This window comes from Callithrix jacchus, chromosome 16, assembly GCF_049354715.1.
Source record: "Callithrix jacchus isolate 240 chromosome 16, calJac240_pri, whole genome shotgun sequence".
Lineage (NCBI taxonomy): Eukaryota > Metazoa > Chordata > Mammalia > Primates > Cebidae > Callithrix > Callithrix jacchus.
In genome coordinates, this window is record NC_133517.1 from 19,147,085 (window position 1) to 19,169,227 (window position 22,143).

The window sequence follows — 22,143 nt, forward strand, 5'->3', positions numbered from 1 at the left end:
AAATTTTAATTTTTTTAATCTAAAATTGGTACATCTTTTTTTTCATTTACTTATCACTTTTTGATTTCAGTCTTTCAGATGTCTTTTTTTGCCCTCTTAAGAGGACATTTCGCTACTGATTATGATATTTTGTTTTGCAGAGTAACAGCTATCCACCAATGTCAGATCCATACATGCCTAGTTACTATGCTCCATCCATTGGATTTCCATATTCTCTTGGGGAAGCAGCGTGGTCCACGGCTGGAGACCAGCCTATGCCATATCTGACAACCTATGGACAAATGAGTAATGGAGAACATCACTATATACCTGATGGTGTGTTTAGTCAACCTGGGGCATTAGGAAATACCCCTCCATTTCTTGGTCAACATGGATTTAACTTTTTTCCTGGTAATGCTGATTTCTCTACATGGGGGACAAGTGGATCTCAGGGACAATCAACACAAAGTTCTGCTTATAGTAGCAGTTATGGCTATCCACCTAGTTCTCTTGGGAGAGCTATTACTGATGGACAGGCTGGATTTGGCAATGATACTTTGAGTAAGGTGCCTGGCATTAGCAGTATTGAGCAAGGCATGACTGGACTGAAAATTGGTGGTGACTTGACAGCTGCAGTGACAAAAACTGTAGGTACAGCTTTGAGCAGCAGTGGTATGACTAGCATTGCAGCCAATAGTGTGCCCCCAGTTAGTAGTGCAGCACCTAAACCAACCTCCTGGGCTGCGATTGCCAGAAAGCCTGCCAAACCTCAACCGAAACTTAAACCCAAGGGCAATGTGGGAATTGGGGGTTCTGCTGTTCCACCACCTCCTATAAAACACAACATGAATATTGGAACTTGGGATGAAAAAGGGTCAGTGGTAAAGGCTCCACCAACCCAACCAGTTCTGCCTCCTCAAACTATAATCCAGCAGCCTCAGCCATTAATTCAACCACCACCATTGGTGCAAAGCCAACTGCCTCAACAGCAGCCTCAACCACCACAACCACAGCAGCAACAAGGACCTCAGCCACAGGCCCAGCCTCACCAAGTGCAGCCTCAACAGCAGCAGCTGCAGAATCGCTGGGTAGCTCCTCGGAACAGGGGAGCGGGCTTCAACCAGAACAATGGAGCAGGCAGTGAAAACTTTGGTTTAGGTGTTGTACCCGTCAGTGCTTCACCTTCTAGTGTAGAAGTGCATCCTGTGCTGGAAAAGCTAAAGGCCATAAACAACTATAATCCCAAAGACTTTGATTGGAATCTGAAGAATGGACGTGTGTTTATAATTAAAAGCTACTCTGAGGATGACATACATCGTTCCATTAAATACTCTATTTGGTGTAGTACTGAGCATGGTAATAAGCGTTTGGATGCAGCTTACCGTTCCCTGAATGGGAAAGGCCCACTCTATTTACTCTTCAGTGTGAATGGCAGTGGACATTTTTGTGGAGTGGCTGAAATGAAGTCTGTTGTGGACTATAATGCATATGCTGGTGTCTGGTCTCAGGATAAGTGGAAGGGCAAATTTGAAGTTAAATGGATCTTTGTCAAAGATGTTCCCAATAACCAATTACGGCATATTCGCTTAGAAAATAATGACAACAAACCGGTTACCAATTCAAGGGACACTCAAGAGGTACCCCTAGAAAAAGCTAAGCAAGTGCTTAAAATAATTGCTACTTTCAAGCATACCACCTCAATCTTTGATGACTTTGCACATTACGAAAAGCGTCAAGAAGAGGAGGAAGCCATGCGTAGGGTAAGAATATAGTAATTGTTCTGTTTGGGGTCCTTGTATTGCTGGTGGGGTGCATGGATGGGTATTCTCTTAATGCCTCTTAGTATTCTGAGTTTAAGAACATTCTGTGAAAGAAACCAACTACTTAAGAAACAACCCTACAAACACACTGGAAGGTGTCTGTGTGTGCCATATATGAACCATTTCTGCTTTCCTTCCCCAGGGTAACTCTTAAACTGAATTTGCCTCTTGCTCATTCTTCATACTCCCTAGATGATAAAGGCCATTGGGCCTCGATGTTTATCGATGCTGAATGAATTTTGGCATTTGTAATTAAACAGACTTTATGAGCTAACCAGCGGCTCTAATCAATATTATTAATCATACTAACATAGGAGAAAATGTGTTTAGAGTTTGAACCAAACAACTTTTTTTTTAGATGACATTGTGCTGTGTTGCTCAGGCTGGAATGCAGTGGCTATTCACAGGTGCAGTCATGGCATACAGCCTCAAATTCTGAGCCCTGAGCAATCCGCCTGCTTCAGACTCCCAAGTAGCTGGGACTACAGACGTGTGCCACTGAACCTGGCACTTGAAACAATTTTTATTTATTTTATATCTTATTTTTTTGAGACAGGGTCTCTCTTGCCCAGGCTGTCGTGTAATGTTGTGAACATGACTCACTGCAGCCTTGTTCTCCTGGACTCAAGCGATCCACACCCAGCTAATTTTTGTATTTTTTTGTAGATGGGGGTTTTGCCATGTTGCCCAGGCTGGTCTCCTGAGCTCTGAGCTCAAGGGATCTGTCCCCACCCCTCAACCTCCCAAAATGTTAGTATTACAGACATGAGCCACTGCACCTAGCTTAAACAACTTTTTTTTTTTATATATTACTCAGGAAAGTGATCTGCTGAATGAAACAACTTTTAAATAAAGTCTTACTCAAATGTGTCTGTGAGAAATAAAATAGATTTTTTAAAACAAACTCTTCAAATATTTTTATATTTAAGCACTTGTACAAAATTTAGGCTCTGCAGAATTTGATTCCTAATTCTGTTATATACCCTTTGTAAGACTGAGGAAGATATTCCTGAAGTAAAACATGCTGATTATCTTTCCATTATATTGGCCAGAGTTTTTTTTCTTTTTATTTTTAAAAAATATCCTATTGAGTGGCCCATATGGGGATCAGCTCCCCTAATATTGGCCAGACTTTGATCACAGGAGCCATGAGAATAAGGCCGAGTGGGAACTGTTTTCTGTTCCAAACTGTAACATAAAATTGGGGTCCTATATTAGGTAGAAAGAGAAAAATGTATGGGCTTTTCCATAGGGGATACATTTAAATTTGTTTTGAAACTTAGTAGTTCTAATTTAGTAAAGTTAGAAGCTCCTCCAATAAATAATGCTTGTTACTATGGAAAAGATGTTCTTATGGAATGCTTGTTCCTATGTAGACATTAAGATAAAGAGGTAATTTAACTCTTTGTATGTAAAATATCAGTGATTTGTTTCTGTGTGTGAAGCTAAGTATCTTGTCGTCTTGGTTGTGTGCAGCAGAGAAGTGCCTCAACATTCCTGAGGTGGGAGCGGGGGCGGGGGAGGAAGGTGTTGGAATAATGACCTTAGAGCAGTAATTTCCAAACCTTAAGGCACATAAGTATTAGTTGGGGTGTTTATTGAAATTGCAGACTGTTGAGACCCATCCCTTGACATATTTGATAAAGGACCTTGTAGTGTATTTTTTAAAATAGAAACACCTCAGGTGATTCTGGTGCGAGTGATTGCTGTGTTGAATTGTTAGAAACTTTGCTTTGGAGAAATTAGTACAAATGACTTTAAGGCTCTGCTGGAACTTTTTAGATGGGTTGCTAAATTGTGTTTTCTCCGACTTAAATGTGGGAAATAAGAGAAATGGGATCAAAAGTAGCTACTGAATTTTTCAGTTTAGCAGTCATGTAAGTGGTCATATTGTAACTGCCATTACAAATAGCACATCAGGAGGAATGAATTGGGGCATGAAAGATGGGATGCAAGTTAAGACTTCATTTTTGGGTTGTATGATTTTAAGATACCTTTTAGAAATATAGGCAGCAAAATCTCTGATTAGGCAGTTAGATGTGGGAGTCACAGATTTGGGGGCCTTTTGTTCTTAAACAGTTAACAGCATGGAAGTGGGATGAGATTACCTAGGAGAAAAGATACATGGCAAGGAAATACCAACTTTTCTTACATCCACCACTAGTCTTGTATGTCTTCTTTTTCCCTTCCCAACCTGAAAATTTAATCCTTGTTTTGTTACAATGTATTTGGTATGTAATATTATGTAGCTGTTTCAGAAACTTTTTAATGACAGGTATATATTGTAGCTATATTATGATGTATATTGTAGCCATATACGCAACAGTGATTTAAACTTCAATTTTACGCTTTTATTGTTTTGTTAAATCAAGTTTGTCCTAAAGCTGCTTCCTTAAGGTCCAGCCTAAAGGTTTCTCTGTACATGGCGAACTGTAACAAGTAGAGATGTAAACAGACCATAACCTATTCTTGTGTGCCAATCACCAAGTTTTGGCTGAATCAAATGTAGCCAGCTATTCAAATAAGGCAAATGCCAACCTGTAAGCAGTCTAGCTGTTTACCTCACTTCCGTTTTCTGTACATCACTTTCCTTTTTCTGCCCATCACTTTCCTTTTTCTGTCCATAAATTTTTCACCACAGGGCTACACTGGAGTGTCAGAGCCTACTCTGGCTGGCTCTTTGATTTGTGAATCACATTCATTGCTCAATTAATCTCCTTTAAATTTAATTTGGCTGAAATTTTTCTTTTGTCAGATTGCTGCCATCCTTTTTAATGCCTACCACACCTTTGACAGCTCTATTTTGAATCTTATTTGACTGTTATTGGCCTTTCGGATCCATAAAATGTCTTTGGTCAGAATATGTAAATAACCATTTAGCTGGGTATAGAATTCTTTCTAATCAACAGCCTTTTCACTTCAAGTACTGTAAATAGGTTTGCTCTATAGTTGTATGTTTATATTATGGAAAAGTCTGAGGCCAGCCTATGTTTTTTGTTTGTAAATAGCTGTTTTTGTGGTGTGTGCACAAAAGATTTTTCTTGGTTTTTACATTATGAATGTAAATGTGAAACATGTACAATATGAATATTGTTTTCTTTAATTCATTGTCTGTAGGCCACTTTTTTCTATTAATGTCAACAAATAATGTTGAATCTTTGTCTTTGAGTGCTGTTGGTTCTTGATTCTTTTTCTCTTCATTTGGATGATTTGAATTTTTGTCCTTTCTTATTTTTCATGTGCATGTCTGTGATTTGTGAGGTTTTGCATTCTTCATTGATAGTATTTGTTCTGTTAGCACATTCAGCTCTCCCTCTTAACTCGGTTTTCTTAATGGAATCTCTTGATCCTAGAGTTCATCTTAATTTTATTATGCACAAAGGGCTGTGTTTAAAACTTATGTCTGCTTTTTGTACTTATTATTTTTAGAAACGTACTTTTATATTTTTTTCTTCTAAAAAATTACATATAATAAAATTGTAAATTTCCTTGACCTTGGCTGGGTGCGGTGGCTCACGCCTATAATCCCAGCACTTGGGGAGGCCGAGGCAGGTGGATCACGAGGTCAAGAGATTGAGACCATCCTGGTCAACAAGGCGAAACCCCGTCTCTACCAAAAATTCAAAAATTAGCTGGGCATGGTGGCGCATGCCTGTAATCCCAGCTACTCAGGAGGGTGAGGCAGGAGAATTGCTTGAATCCAGAAGGCAGACATTGTGATGAGCTGAGATCGTGTCATTGCACTCCAGTTTGGGTAACAACAGCGAAACTCTGTTTCAAAAAAAAAATTTCTTTGACCTGTTTTTAGACAAGCCCTCTCTCTCCCTCTTATTACTGAACCACGGATTGGTTCTTTGTCCCTATGCGACATTTTCCATATTGTCATAATTGGAATTATGTACTATATCATCTTTTAAGACTTGTTTCTTTTACTCAGTGTGGTATCTTTGCAAATCTATATCATATAGCTCAACTTTTTGTTCCTTTTTATTACTAGTTAGTTTTTTATTTCGTGGATGGACCACTGTGTTTATTCCATTAATCATTTGAAGAATACTTGGGGTGTTTTCCATTTGGGGGTAATGTAAATAAGGCTCCTATAAGAATTTGTGTATACTTAAAATATGTATATTTTTAAATCATACAGTAAAATTCATTTTTGAGGTGTGTACAGCTCTATGAATTTTAACATGTAGATTTGTGTAACCACCATGTCAGTTAGGATACAGAACAGTTTCATCATCCCCAAAACCCTCCTTTACATACTAGGCTTTTATTTTTCCATCCTTTCCCCATGTTTAAGCCCTGGCAGCCACTCATCTGAACTCATAATTTTATCTCTTTTGTGGTTGAGGGGAGGCTTCAGTACTCTCTTTGGGCTTTCTCCATTTAGTCATTGAACCAGGAAGAGGATTGTTCAGTTCAGTTATTTGCTTCAAAATGGCTACTTTTACCCTCCCTCACCCCATTTCTTTCATTACTGGGTGCTAGTTGCTTATACCCATTCCTCTGCAAATGTGGAGATGGGAGAATAATGCTGTAAGTTGATTTTACCAGTTAAGTGATTCACCAGCCTGCGGAGATTTTAAAGGGAAAGCCAGTATAATGAATGAGTTGTGCTAGGCATTTGACTTAAGAAATTCTTAAGTTTGAAACCGCTATGTTAGGAACCAGTTTTCCTTGCTTGTTAGCTGGTTGGTGTATATGGTACCATGTGTTTTTGTCCAATTTCTTCTTTGTGCTTTTAGCCCTTGTACAGGCAGAATTTGTGGAGTTTTCTTTTGTAGATTTTCTCTTTGATACACTTGTGCTTGCATTTGGGCTTCCCAGCATAAGTGCTTTCAAATACTTCTGTCATTTCAGTGATGAAGGGAGGATGTGCTGCCTGTCTATTCTAGGTCCTTCTTGATTTCATTGAAAAGAACAAATTAGTGGTATTTTGCTAGGATTTTTTTTTTTTTTTTTTTTTTTTTACTACTTATGCCTCTATTTTTTTTTTTTTTAATGAAAGTATTTGCAAGTCATTGTTAGTGTCCGGTTTTAATATAGACTCGTCTGTCATGTATTTAGCTGAAATTTCTCAAAGCTTCTGATATGTGGATGTGCTGTATCCCCAGGTACATATCTTGGAGACCTTGGGTAAAGGTTGGGTTTCTTAAACAAGACACAGGCAGCACTAATTTTAAGAGATTGGTAAATTTGGTTAGATTAAAATCTGTTTATCAAAAGATGCTTTAAAGAAAGATTAAGAGGCCTGGCTGGGTGTGGTGGCTCACGTCTGTAATCCCAACATTTAGGGAGACCCAGATCACTTAAGGTCAGGAATTTGATACCAGCCTGGCCAATATGGTGAAACTGTCTCTACTAAAAACACAAAAATTAGCCAGGTGTGGTGGTGCGTACCTGTAGTCTCAGCTACTTGGGAAGCTGAGGCAGGAGAATTGCTTCAACCCTGGATGTGTACATTGCAGTGAGCTAAGATTGCATCGCTGCACTCCAGCCTGGGTGACAGAGCTAGACTTGGTCAAAACAACAACAACAAAAAACAAACAAACAAAAACAGAAGAAGCCATGTTTTTTAAAAGACTAAAAAAAATTTGAACATAACCGACTAAAGATCCCTGTCAAGAGTAGGTAAGCTGGTGTGGTGGTGCATGCCTGTATTCACAGCTGCTCACGAGGCTGAGGCAGGATTGCTTCAGCCCAGGAGTTTGAGACCAGCCTGAGTAGCACAGTGAGAACTCATCTCTAAAATAAGTGAATATATTTAAAAAATATATATATATAGAATTCCTGTGAATTAATTTAAGAAAAGGTAACCTAATAGAAAAATAGTCAAAGATAAGAATAGGCATTTAATGGGAGAAAAAACATGTAGCTAATAAGAATATAAAGGCTTTCTAAAAATGGGGGAATACGAGTCAGGACTACTTTGAGAATATTTTATATCCATTTAGCAAAATTAAGAAGTTTGACAGTATCAAGTATTAGAAAGATTATAGATCAACAAGACTTCTTACACAGTTGCAAATGCGAGTAGAAATTGATAAAGTCACTTCAAGAAGCAGTTTTGTATTTTCCTGTAAAGTTGAACATACATTTACCTTATAATCCAGCAGTTCTTTTCTGGAATACCTATCTAATAGAAACTTCCCAAACACCCAGAAAACATGTATAAAAATGTTAGGAGCAATCAGTAGTTAGCAAAAAAAAAAAAAAAAAAAAAAAATGGCAACAGTTCAAATGTTCATCATTAGTATTGGTAACTACACTTTTGCTTCGTCTTTTTGGTTGTAAATAAACTTTTTGGAGAAGGCTGGGTGTGGTGGCTCACACCTGTAATTCCAGCACTTTGGGAAGCTGAGGCGGGTGGGTCACCAGGTCAAGAGATCGAGACCATCCTGGTCAACAAGGTGAAGCCTTGTCTCTACTAAAAATAGAAAAATTAGCTGGGCATGGTGGTGCGTAGTCCCAGCTACTCGGGAGGCTGAGGCAGAATTGCTTGAACCCAGGAGGTGGAGGTTGTGGTGAGCCGAGATCGTGCCATTGCACTCCAGTCTAGGTAACAACAGCGAAACTCTGTCTCAAAAAAAGAAAAAAAAAAAAAAGAGAGAATCCAGTCTAGGATCAGGTAAAGGATCTAACTTGGTTACAACAAGTTTGAATAATAATAAGTTTAGAAGGGTTATACTAACCTGCCTTCCCCAAGTTTGGGGGATATTTTAACTAAAATTTACATTGATGTCTATAGTTACTGTATCTTTCTTTCATTTCCTTTCTATGTTCATGTTTTTCTTTAAATTGTTGAGCCTGATTATGATAACAAATAAGGACTTAAAAAAGCTAATTTCATCTCTTGTCATTGCTAGATATTTTTTATTGACTGATTATTTTGGCAAGAGGAGTTCCTCAGCTTGCTTTGCCAGCCAGCAAGACTCTTCCTGTGGAGGAGCCAACCTGTCATATCCTCTCTGCTTATATAAAACTTGGAATGTCAAGCCCTCTATTTTAGAGTAAAGGGTATTGGTGAAGCTTCAAATTTTAGGAGAAATCCATGCTAATTAGTATTTGTATTACATTTGAAAACATAATCTTAATATATTTGAGTAAAATCAAGCTTGATGAATGAATAACCAGTTCAAGCGCATTAAAAGAAGTAGAAATTTAGGGAATGGAAGATAATTAAAAATATAAAGCAAAATTGTAATAATGTATCGTTAGGAAGGATTCCTGTGTAAAGAGAACAGAAAACCAGAAAGTGTTTTTAGAAATTAGAAACATAATTATCAGACTTTTAAAATCTGAGTAACCAGATTAATAAAATGGCATGCTTTAGATCCAGTTGATGATCTGAAACTTCAGATTAGAGAAAAATTTCGAATGTGCAGCAATAGAGATGTAAATATAGAACGGGAAAAATTGATAGAAAGAGAGGTGCTCTAGTATTTCTCTAAAAGAGTGTTAAAAGAATACAGGAAACTAATCAAAAGGAGAAATGTTTAATAAAAACAGATAAATGTTTTCAGATGGAATGGGCTGTAATCCCAGCACTTTGGGGAGGCCAAGGCAGGAGGATTGCATGAGCCCAGAAGGCTAGCCTGGGCAACATAATGAGACCCTGTATTTACAAATTTGTGTGTATATGTGCATGCACACGACAGGGTGTCACTCCCATTGTCCAGGCTGGAGTGCAGTGGTGCGGTCATAATTCACTGCAGCCTTGACTTCCCAAGATCAGGTGATTCTTCCACCTCAGTCTCCCAAGTACCTGTGACTATGGGTATGCGTCACCATACACACCTAATTTTTTTTCTATTTTTAGTAGAGACAGGGTTTTGCCGTGTTGCCCTGGTTGGTCTAGAACTTACAGACTCAAGTGATCTGCCTGCCTTGGCCTCCCAAGGTTCTGGGATTACAGGCATGAGTCACCACACCTGGCTCTTTCAAAAAATTTAAAAGTTAACCAAGTGGTGGCAGTGTCAGTATTCCCAGCTACTTGGGAGGCTGAGATGTGGAGGCTGCAGTAAGCTGTGACTGTGCCACTGCACTACAACTTGGGTAACATAAGGCTGTCTCAAGAAAATTAAAGGCCCTGCGTGGTGGCTCATGCCTGTAATCCCAGCATTTTGGGAGGCCGAGGTGGGCAGATCACTTGAAGTCAGGAGTTCGATACCAGCCTGGCCAACATGGTGAAATCCCATCTCTACTAAAAATATGAAAATTAGCCAGGTGTGCTGGCAGGAGCCTGTAATCACAGCCACTCAGTTGGCTGAGGCAGGAGAATTGCTTGAACCTAGGAGGTGAAATTGCAGTGAGCCGAGATTGCACCACTGCACTGCAGCCTGGGCAACAGAGTGAGACTCCATCTCAAAACAAAACAAAACAAAAAATAGGATAAAGAGAAAATCTTAAAAGCTTTCTGAGTAAAAGACAAATTACCTACAAAGAAAGGAGAATCAGTCATTCAAATTTAAAATCTTATTTTTGGGTTGAGGAGGGTGGAGAGGAGTGGCGTATGTAATTTTACCTGTAAAGATGAGTGTTTAATTATATCAGTGAGGTGGGTTGGAGGAGGGGGGGAGTAAAAGAAATTTAGACTTAAAAGAGCTTAGCCACATGCTCTTCATGAAAACCATACTTAAAGTGTTTCAGCAGAATGAAAAAGAATTCAAGAAGAAACAACACCCCCTAGCACCTGGTTATATTAGAACAAATATCTCTCAGCAGGGACCCTATGTGCATTTTGTGTCCCACAGGTTGACATTGTTTGTAGAGAATCCGAACTTTTGGCAGTGTCACCCTGCCTACTTAATTGGCATTATGGTCCTTCAAGCCACAAACAAAGTGGGCCCTTGGTTGGGCACCACTGACTTTGGAGAATTGAAAGAAGCTAAAAAGAAATAAAAATTTCTAGATAGTCTTTGTCATATCGTAACATAACCTCTGAGAGCAGGATTAGCTTTGTTCTCTGCTGAATCCTTATCACCTAGAAGAATGCTTGGCACACAATAGGTTTTAAGTAGACATTTGTCAAATGTGTAAATGCTTTGAAGAAATCTCTTCCCACTGGGCACAGTGGCAGGTGCTTGTAGTCCCAGATAGTAGGGAGACTGAGGTGGAAGGATCGCTTGAGCCCAGGAGTTCTGGGCTATAGTGCGCTACACTAATTGCGTGTCCGCACTAAGTTCAGCATCAATATGGTGACCTCTGGGAGTGGGGGAACACCAGGTTGCCTAACGAGGGGTGAACAGGCCCAGTTTGGAAGTGGAGCAGATCAAAACTCCCGTGCTGATTGGTAGTGGGATCACACCTGTGAATAGGCACTGCACTCCAGCCTGGGCAACATAGCGAGACCCCATTTCTTTAAAAAAAAAAAAAAGGATTTCATTTGCAAAGTATGAATGTCTGTAGGATTTTTCCTTCTTTGTAGTGTAATTGCTGTGTTAGTTGATCATTGAAGTTATATAAAATACTGTCTGTTGATTTTCTTCATTTGTAGAAATGGACAGTAGGATATGAAAGATTGAATTCTATTTAGAACAGAATGTTATGAGAGGGAATGAGAAGAAGAGGCTTAAGGAAGAGTAAATCACTTACTTTTTAATCTTTCTGACATACCATAATTGTTTAAAGATACATCAAGGAAGAGTACCGTAAGCATATTATTGAAAATCATGAGTGCAGCCACTGGAATAATTAAAAATAATGTGGCTTCTAGTATGGGAGAGGGGAAGAGAAGTGGGATATACCATATTCACTGTGGTATGATAAATTATTCATCTACAGTGGGAATTGATAGCATCTAAATTGATAAGCAATTCTTGTATTAGTATGCTATTTAAATTTATAATAGCAACCCCTCAGAGGATCTGAAAATAGAAGGGAAAAGAATAAGCACTAATAAAAATCCTGAGTATATTTGTCTAGTATAAATTTAAAGAATCTGCATAGCAGTAGAATCTACTTTAGACTATTGAGGTAATTCTTTCCTTTGAAATTTTTTTATTGTTTTAGGAAATGCGAGTCATTTAAATTTCCCTATATTCCTTCATTCTTGTAAATCTTCATTAATCAGGAAACATAATCTGAGACTATTTTTGGTTCAGTTGCTGTTTTAATTCCACATAGGAATAATGTTTTCACTTGCCTTTAACATTGAAATAAACTTTGAAATATCGTGGCATTTGTCTACTTCCCTAGAAAGAGATGGAGCCCTACAGTTTTTAGGCATAAATAAGCAAGGCATAATTGGAATAAAATCTCTAGAATTCTAGAATTTTCTATGTATTTTAGTTATTTATGCTGTTACATAGTTGGGCATTTCTTTCTTTTTTTTTTTTATTTTTATTTTTTTGATAACAGAGTATCACTGGCCCAGGCTGGAATACAGTGGTGTGATCTCAGCTCACTGCAGTCTCCACCTTCCAGGTTCAAACAATTCTCGTGCCTTAGCCTCCTGAGTGGCTGGGACTGCAGGTGTGTGCCACCACGCCTGGCTGATGTTTGTTTTTTTAGCAGAGATGGGGTTTCACCATGTTGGCCAGGCTGGTCTCAGACCTCCTGACTTAGGTGATCCACCCATATAGGCCTTCCAGAGTACTGGGGTTATGGGCGTGAACCATCATACCCAGCCAGGCTGGGCATTTCCAAAGACCAAGTTTTCGTGCCTGATGCAGTTTTTAATTTTAGTGCATGATACAATTTTTTCATATTTAGAATAACTTCATTTATTATGAAGGTCTATCTCAGAGTCTCAACTTTATGTAAACATAGAGGAAATTACTTCAAAAATAATTATACCGGTGGCAACAGCAAGCATTTCCCTGGCAGTTCTGTATTTGTTTTTAGTAATGTGGGTTGAAGTCTATTCTGTTACCCTTTGGTAAATTTTTCTATGGTTATAGTTCTCTGTTGCTGAAAAAGTTGATTATAATTAACAGAAACAAATTTAGTATATAAAATCTACTTTTCCTTTGATCACTGTAAAATTTGAAGAATGTTTTTCTAGAAAGTACTTTTGGGCCCAGGATGTTACACATTTGATACAATAAAGTCTTTTTTTTGAGACAGAGTTTCGCTCTTGTTACTCAGGCTGGAGTGCAATGGCTCAATCTTGGCTCACTGCAACCTCCACCTCCTGAGTTTAAGCAATTCTCCTGCCTCAGCCTCCTGAGTAGCTGGGACTACAGGCATGTGTCACCATGCCCAGCTAATTTTTGTATTTTTAGTAGAGATGGGGTTTCACCATGTTGACCAGGATGGTCTTGATCTCTTGACCTCGTGATCCACCTGCCTTGGCCTCCCAAAGTGCTGGGATTATAACTAAAGTTTTATGTAACATATTTAAGTAAATAATTCCATGATAAAAATATTGAGTGGTATTTTGAATAGTCAAGATTGAGTTTTTACTGCAGTATTACTCTATTCTCAACTTGATATTTTTTTATGAGTCAGAATGGAAAGGGGGTGCTTCAGTTAGCATTATATATTGATTTGTTTTTAGGTTTTTCTCAGACTATTAATAGTTATGTTTCAATGCTAGGAATAAGGAATTTTATGAGTTTTTAGTGGATCAACTATCAGTAGTTTATCTTTAATCATAAATCTTTGGGAGATACTTCTTCCTTTCTATAATTGTGAAGTCATCATTAAATTGGACAGAATTTTATTTACAATTATTTCTTGGTATATACAGGGGATTGTTCGAGGACCCCCATGAATACAAAATCTGCACGTACTCAAGTTCTGCCAATCATCCCTCACTCCATATAGGCAGGTTTTATATCCCTTGAAAACTGCATTTCTTATATCTTTGGTTGAAATAATCCAAATTATAAGTGGACTCCTGCAGTTCAAGCCAATGTTGTTAAAGGGTCAGCTGTTTTATTTTTTCTTCTGCAAATACGCAATAACATAAGTAGCATATATATTTAACTTTAGGTGGATATGAAATTTCTTGTTTCCAGAGTAATTTAAATTATTTAATTATTTCTGTTTAGTAGTTTATTTTAAACTTGACATGTAATTTCTTAATTTAAAATATGTATGTCCAAGGAAGAAAACATTATTTCATGAAAAGAGAGCTGCAACTACTAAAGAAAGTTAAGCACTTCTAATGACCCTGTTCTTCCATAAGGGGCATTTGAGGTGCTTAACTGACTTTTTTTAAATCTATAAAAATCTGTTGGATATTTTACCCTACTCATACAGTGAATATTGTTGAAGTTAGGGAAGGATGTTCCAGTTCCATTCTCTGTAGTAGGGATAGTGTTTGGTCTGTTGTGAATTGCTCTCATAGTTACTTATAACTGACTGCCTAACAAATTTCTCCAAAACAACATACAGTTTACAGTTTTTGCGTGTCAGAAATCTGGACACAGCTTTTCTGGGTCCTCAGCTTTTAGGGTCTCTCACAAGGCTGCAGTCAAGGCTGGGCTTGAGGTCTCATTGTAGATACTTTGCTGGTGAAGGATCTGCTTCAATACTCATGTGATTTTTGGCAGAATTCAGTTTCTCAAGGGTTGTTGGACTAAGAGCCTTGGGTCCTGTTAGCTGTATGCCAGTGTTCCTTGCCACATGGGACTTTCCCACAGGAGGCTTGCTTCATTAAAGAGAGCACGCTGAGAGGGCAATAGAGTAAGCTGAAGAGGCAACAGCTAGCGGGACAGAAGTCACAGTCTTTTGTAACTTAATTACAGAAGTGACATCCTGTTTGCCTCTGCTGATTTTTAAAAAACCAAAAAGTTTTCTTTCTTTTAATTTTAATTTTTAAATTTATTTTTAATTTTTTAATTTCTTTCATTTTTCTCTTTTGTTATTTTAGATACTGGGGATTGAACCCCTGCTGAATTCTGTTAATTAGAAGCGAGTCTACTCATTGGGTCCAGGCTACACTTGGGAGGGGATTTTACAAGAGTGTGAATACCTAGATGTAGAAACCATTGTGGTACTACCTGCCACAACTCTTTTCAACCTTTTTATGGGTGGACCATATGGTTGTATCAAATCATGGTACCTGATTTGAATTTGTGGTGGTCTGGCAGTATTTATTATAATTATCAGGTCTTCAAATTTTTATTTATAAACTGAAAAATTAGGTTAAAGCCTTATTTAGTTAAAATTTTTTTCCCCTTTATCCTTAGCAAATATAATTTTGATTGGGAGTTTCAAGGAGTCAGGTGGAATTTTTAAGATGGGCCTTGAATGATAATATGTTATGTAGGATTTCCTAATAAAGTCAGACAGGCATTTAGAGCCTAGGGTAATGTGATATGTTGAAATAATCTGAAATAGCTAAAACTTAAGAAGGGAAGACAGTACAGAAAAAGAAATAAAGTTGGAAAGATAAATCATAAGTTGAAGAAATCTTTATTCAGCAGGCATTTTTGAACATGCTAGACACTTAAGGGATAGAGCTCATTAAGAAGATTTCTGTGTAATCCCAGCACTTTGGGAGGCCGAGGCGGGTGGATCACGAGGTCAAGAGATTGAGACCATCCTGGTCAACATGGTGAAACCCCTTCTCTACTAAAAATACAAAAAATTAGCTGGGCATGGTGGTGCACTCCTGTAAATCCCAGCTACTCAGGAGGCTGAGGCAGGAGACTTGCCTGAAGGCAGGAGGTAGAGGTTGCTGTGACTGAGATCGCGCCATTGCACTCCAGCCTGGGTAACAAGAGCGAAACTCTCTCAAAAAGAAAAAAAAAAGTTTCTGTCTTCAAGGAGCTAAAGTCTGATAGTATTGAGGAATCATTTTTAAATTTTTTAAGCAAGGAATTTATATACAAATTAGATAAGTTGAAGAGTTACTTTAGAACTATCTAAGCCATCAATCAAACAAGGATTGCAAAAAGTAACAGAAGTATCTAAGCCATTACATGTGTTTATATAGAGATTTTACAGCCAGGTGTGGTGACTCATGCCTGTGATCCCATGATTTTGGGAAAGCAAGGTGGGAGGATCCCTTGAGGCCAGCAGTTCTAGATCTTGATGGCCAACATAGTGAGACCCTGTCTCTGTATTTAGAATAAAATAAATAAATAAAGATTTACATTATGTTTTTAGTTACATAGGAAATTATGTGAATGCCAGTAAAACCTTTATTTTACTATTTCTTGATTTTGTTAGCAGTTAGCATAAGTAACATATGCATAAAATTGTACTTATTGTTGGTTTCTATTCAATAGATATAACTTACCAGATGTTGAATTAATCATTTTCATTGTAGAGAATCCTCACCAAAGTTTACATTGCACTCTAATTTCTGAGTGAAATTGACTTCTGTCTCTTGGCAGAAAACTCTGAATTTATTGAAAGATGATTCAGAGCTAGTATTGTCTGTATTTGACACGCTTATATGCTTTCTGCTGAATTACAAATAATGTGAGGGAATAGAAGAAGCATAGTAAAAATCTAAAATTAGAGAACTAGGCTATGCAAGCTATTAGTGAACAATTCTGCATGTGAAAGACAGTCTAGAATATAATAATTGTTTTTATTTGATCAAAAAGAGCCCAACGTTTGGCATCCCAAATAGAATCACATATGCATTCCTTTTGCTTGGCTTTTAAAGCCTCTTTATCAGGTCATTTTTCCTTAGATTTCCCCCAGCATACATCTTATATTTTATTAAACCTGTGTCACCATGTATTTAGATTCTGTAAGTTATTTTCTTAACTGTGTCCCCTCATTCAACAGATAAATAATAAAGTAAGCCGCCAAAGATAAATGATCTTTATTTTGTAGAACTCAATCTACTTAGAGGTTTATTTCCCCTCTGGAGAATTTTGTAATTCTAGAACCTCATTAAAATGTAAATGTAAGTTTAAGAAATTTGAAGTATTGATTTCCAAACACAGAAAACCTCTCCATCCCCAAAACGTAATCATTGTTCTTTCCCCTGATGACTATATAGTTTTGAAATTAGTTTTACAGTGCAGAATTGGTTTGTTTCCTTTATAACTTTGTCTTTTGCTTTTTTTTTTTTTTTTGAGACGGAGTCTGGCTCTGTCTCCAGACTGGAGTACGGTGGCGCAATCTCGGCTCACTGCAATCTCCGCCTCCTGGGTTCAAGCAATTCTTCTGTCTCAGCCTCCCGAATAGCTGGAACTACAGGCGTTCACCATCACACCCAGCTAATTCTTGTATTTTTTAGTAGAGACGGGGTTTCACCGTGTTGGCCAGGATGGTCTTGATCTCTTGACCTCGATCCACCTGCCTTGGCCTCCCAAAGTGCTGGGATTACAGGCATGAGCCACCACGCCCAGCCTCTTTTGCTTTTTTAATGCTGAAGGATCCATCCTGTTCTTGGGACACTGCATGCTAGAAGCTTATCTAAGTATTATAGCACTTTAAAGATGGACATATGTGCAGGCTTTTGAGCAGCTGGGGTTTTAGCTGTTACTGTTCTTGTTCTAGTCTTTTTTCTTTTGAGATGGAGTCTCCTTCTTGTTGCCTAGGCTGGAATGCAGTGGTGTGATCTTGGCCCACTGCAACCTCTGCCTCCCAGGTTCAAGCGATTCTCCTGCCCCAGTCTCCTGAGTAGCTGGGATTACAGGCGCCCACCACCATGCCTGGCTAATTTTTTTGTACTTTTAGTAGAGAAGGGGTTTTACCATGTTGGTCAGAATGGTCTTGAACTCCTGACCTTAGGTGAGCCACCTTCCTTGGCCTCCCAAAGTGCTGGGATTACAGGGTTGAGACCCCGCACCTGGCCCTTGTTCTACTCTTTAGCATGAATTTTTTTAGACCTATCAGCCACCTATGCAGATTTCATTCCTGGTAAGTCATTAATTTTCCTAAATAATTAAATTTATTGGATATTTTCACTTCATTGTTTGTTTATGAACATTGTCTTTCTCTTGAAACATGCACACTGTACTTTTTTTTCTTTTTTTTAAAAGATGGGGTTTCACCATGATGGCCAGGCTGGTCTTGAACTCCTGACCTCAAGTGATCCACCCACCTCGGCGTCCCAAAGTGCTAGGATTATAGGCGTGAGCCACTGTGCCTGGCCATTTTTTTCTTTTATTAATTTTAAAATGCCGTCTGCTGGGCATGGTGACTCATACCTGTAATATCAGCACTTTGGGTGGCTGAGGCGGGCAGATCACCTTAGGTCAGGAGTTTAAGACCAGCCTGGCCAACATGGTGAAACCCTGTCTCTACTAAAAATACAAAAATTAGCTGGGCATGGTGGCAGGCACTTGTGATTCCAGCTACTCGAGAGGCTTGAGGCACGAGATTCGCTTGAACCGGGGAGGCAGAGGTTGCAGTGAGCCAAGATCATGCCACTGCACTCCAGCCTGGGTGACAGAGTGAAACTCCGTCTCAAAAAAAAAAAAAATAATAATGCAGTCAGATATATTCCCTTTAACTTTTGGGTGAAATTTCAGTAACACTTTTATCCTAATAAACAGTAAATATAAGCAGGACAACCAACAAAATAGCAATACCTTATATAATATATACACACGTATATATTCATATTTCAGCAATATGATATTTGTTATTTGGTAGTTGTAGACAAGTTGTAGTTTTCTAAATTTAGTGATGTTTTTTAAAACTTCAGATGTTTCAGAGATTACAGAGAATTTCTGTATATTTATTCATTTTCTCTAATATTAACACATAATCATAATACCTTTATTTAAACTAAGAAGTGAACATTGGTGCAATATTATTGTTAAATAAATTACAGAAGTTTTCCAGATTTTCACAGTTTTCTGTCTTTTTCTGTGTATAGATCTAGGCTGAATACTAACATTGCATTTAGTTGTCATGTCTTCCTTACTCTGCTATAAGCTGTTACAGTTTCTCTGTCTTGCTTTGTTTCCTGTTACATTTTTAAAGAGTACTTGTCACGTATTTTGTAAGAGAGCCCTCAGTTTCGGTTTGGCTGATGTTTTCTGATTCGACTGGGATTATGGATTTTTGAGATGTATACCACAGAAATGATGTGTCCTCTTCATCTTATCATATATAACTTACTACTAGTGATCTTAACTTTTGTGTGATGTCTGCTATGTTTCTCCATCATAAAATGTTCTGTTTTCCCCTTTGTATTCTCTGTACCTAGAGGCAAGTCTTGCACTGTGCAGCTTACACTCAGGAGAGGGAAATCAAGCCCCGCCTTACTGCAGAGGAATATCAAAGACTGTGAAATTTTCTTTTTATCACCCTTCCGTTGTTGTTTTTTCTACTTTTGGAATATTCATTTTTGTCTTAGATCTATTCTGTTCTTATTTTTTTTCTTTGTGCTTTCCGTTTCTTTCTTTCTTTCTTTCTTTCTTTTTAAGACTGGGTTTTACCATGTTGGTCAGGCTGGTCTTGAACTCCTAACCTCAGGTGAATAGCCCGCCTTGGCCTACAAAGTGCTTGGATTATAGGCGTGAGCCACCACGCCCGGAAAGCCTGTGCTTTCCGTTTCTTTCTTCTTGCTCTGTGATGTGAGGTATTTCTTGGGTTTAATATTCTACTCCACAAATGAGACAGTGACCATTTCTCCCTTAATCTATCTACTGAATTTTTGAATTTGAAAATCAAGATTCTAAGCTACAAATTTTTTTGTGTGTTTGTTGCATTTTATATCATATATCTGATTGCTTTCTCTCTCTCTCTCTCTCTTTTTCTTTTTTTTCGGGTGTTCACTGCCTTCTGTTTTATTGTTACTTAGGTTCTCAGTGTTTCTTTTTCTTTTTTTTATTTTTTTGAGACGGAGTTTCGCTCTTGTTACCCAAGCTGGAATGCAGTGGTGCGATCTCAGCTCACCGCAACGTCTGCCTCCTGGGTTCAGGCAATTCTCCTGCCTCAGCCTCCCAAGTAGCTGGGATTACAGGCACGCACCATGTCCAGCTAATTTTTTTTTTTTTTTGTATTTTTAGTAGAGACAAGGTTTCACCATGTTGACCAGGATGGTCTCTATCTCTTGACCTCAAGATCCACCCGCCTCGGCCTCCCAAAGTGCTGGGATTACAGGCTTGAGCCACCGCGCCTGGCCTCTTTTTCTTTTTCTTTTGAATGCTGTGGCCTTAGATACACAGTTACTTTTTCCCTTGTGGGTCATTTAGGCTCAGAGCTGGTTACTGAAATATTGCTAATGGTGATAAACCTATAGAAGATTACAAGGAAAATATGTCATTTATCTGTTTTGTCTTGTTAAGGGCATGCAGTAGGCTCTGCTTAGGACATTGAAGAAGGTCTTCGTTTTCAGGCTCTTTCCTAGTTTGAAGATAAGGGAAGTCTTAGCTCATGTGTTAACCTTTGTGAAAAAGACAGGAGTTGGCAGTAAACTTCTTTCTGGGCTCATTTCCATATGCCAAATTCTGATCTTCACTCTAGAATCCTATTTTGGTCTCCAGTGTATTTCCTAAGTTCAGGGTAGAGAGGAAGCCCTGTACCACTCAGTTTTCCTCAAGAGATTCAGCCCTCAAATTTCAGAATCCGTCTGAAGTGTCTAAGACTATATACCTAGGGGCTTTAGTCCTTCTCAGGGTGTAAGGCTATTTGTGTGTGATTCAGGTTTCCTTTATCCCTGAGTTACTTTCCAGCAACACACCAGTACATGTAATTATAATGTTAGCTATGTAATACCTCATTATGTAATAACTGGTACATGTAATTATGATGTAATAAATGTGTAATACCTCATTATATAATAACATGGAAAGTTAGTGATATCACTGATAGCTCATCATTTCTGTCTTTCTTGTTTTTTTTTGAGACAGAGTTTGGCTCTGTTGCCTGACTGGAGTGCAGTGGTGCAGTCTTGGCTCACTGCAGCCTCCACCTTTGTGGGTTCAAGCAATTCTCCTGCTTCAGCCTCCTGAGTAGCTGGGATTACAGGTGTGTGCCAGCATGCCCAGCTGATTTTTGTATTTTTAGTAAAGACAGGATTTCCTCATGTTCGCCAGGTGGGTCTTGAACTCCTGACCTCAGGTGATCTATCCACCTTGGCCTTTCAAAGTGCTGGCATTACAGGCGTGAGCCACTGCTCCTGGCTGCTCATTATTTGTTAGTCTCACATTTTTAGTGGTCTGTAGCTGATAGTATGCCCATAGATATTATATTAAAATATTTTAATAGTAACACTCTCGGGAACAGTCAATCTTGGTAATATAAATGTGGGTTTTTTTTTGGGGGGAGGGTCTTAAAGCAGAGGTTCTTAGAAAATGGATCATAAACTTTTAGAGGACTTGAGTTCTGTTGATGGACTTTTACCATGCACAGAGGACTTTGAAATTTGTATTCCATCTGGACATTTTTCTCCTGTCTGCAAACTCCTGTATCCAGTTGCCTATTTGACCTTAGTTGCCTAAATTTAATGTAACTCATGTTTTTTTGCCTGCTCCAAACTTTATCTTAGTAGAGGAGAGGGTATAATACTCTTTTCAGTTGTTTAGGCCAAAAGTTCTGGACTCCTCCTTGATACTCATTCTTTCCAACCCCTTATCTAATCCGTTAGTAAGTCTTGATGGCTTTGCTTTCAAATGTATACTGAATCCAAGCACTTCTTACTAATTCCACCTTCTTAAAGTTGTTAATTTTGTCTTAACCATTCAGCTTTATTGACATATTGACTTGCTAACATTTTCATTTACTAATAATATTAATAAGTCTTTGTATCTAGACTTCATTTTAAAAAAATCAGTCATTTTGGAGACTTTTCTATTGTTCTTTTTTTCCTTCTAAAACACAGGTTTTTAATTTTTCTTTTTTAATTTTTTTTAAAATTTCCATTATGATGTTTTTGGAGACTTTTAGAACCATGTTTTAGAATTTCCAAACTTGGCTTTATCCTTGTTACCTGTTTTGCTTCTAAAATTTATGTCAGAAAATGTGATCTGTATGATACTAATTCTTTGACATTTATTAAAATTCACTTGATAATTGCTCATTGTGTACCTTGGTAGGATGTGTACCTTGAAATAATTTGTCTCAGTTTTCTGTATTCCATGTACTTAATCTGTGTTTTTACTAATGTGTAAATGTGTTGTTTTTCTGCTGTCTTAGAAATTTGTCAGCTTCTTCTTGTACTTGACAACTTATTAATATATTTAAAATTGTAGTTTTAGTTTAGTATTATAGCTTTTCAAAAACTGTTATACAGCATGTGGTGACCATTTTGTCTCCAACAGTGGGTTTTGACTTAAGTGCACCGTCTGATATTAGTATGGCCGTATGAGTTTTTTCATTTGCTTTGTGTTGTTGTGTGTCTCCACTAATCTTAACTTCTGTTTCCTTATGTTTTAGGTTTATTTCTTATAAATCATGTATAACAGGATTTTAAAGTTTTCTTACTGATACCTGGTTTCATTGAGACTCTGCATTTATTGTGACTCCTAGT

General features: G+C 38.0%; 1 protein-coding gene across 6 annotated transcripts in view; it reads left to right on the forward strand.

Moving 5' to 3' along the window:
- The window catches only part of YTHDF3 (YTH N6-methyladenosine RNA binding protein F3), a 43,906-nt gene that overhangs the window by 16,401 nt on the left and 5,362 nt on the right, over nt 1-22,143 (forward strand). For all 6 annotated transcript variants that reach the window (XM_078352524.1, XM_017965367.4, XM_002758942.5 and 3 more), the window contains one exon: nt 141-1,739. In XM_078352524.1, the coding sequence (XP_078208650.1) occupies nt 141-1,739 (1,599 nt within the window). The remainder of the gene's footprint in view (nt 1-140; nt 1,740-22,143) is intronic.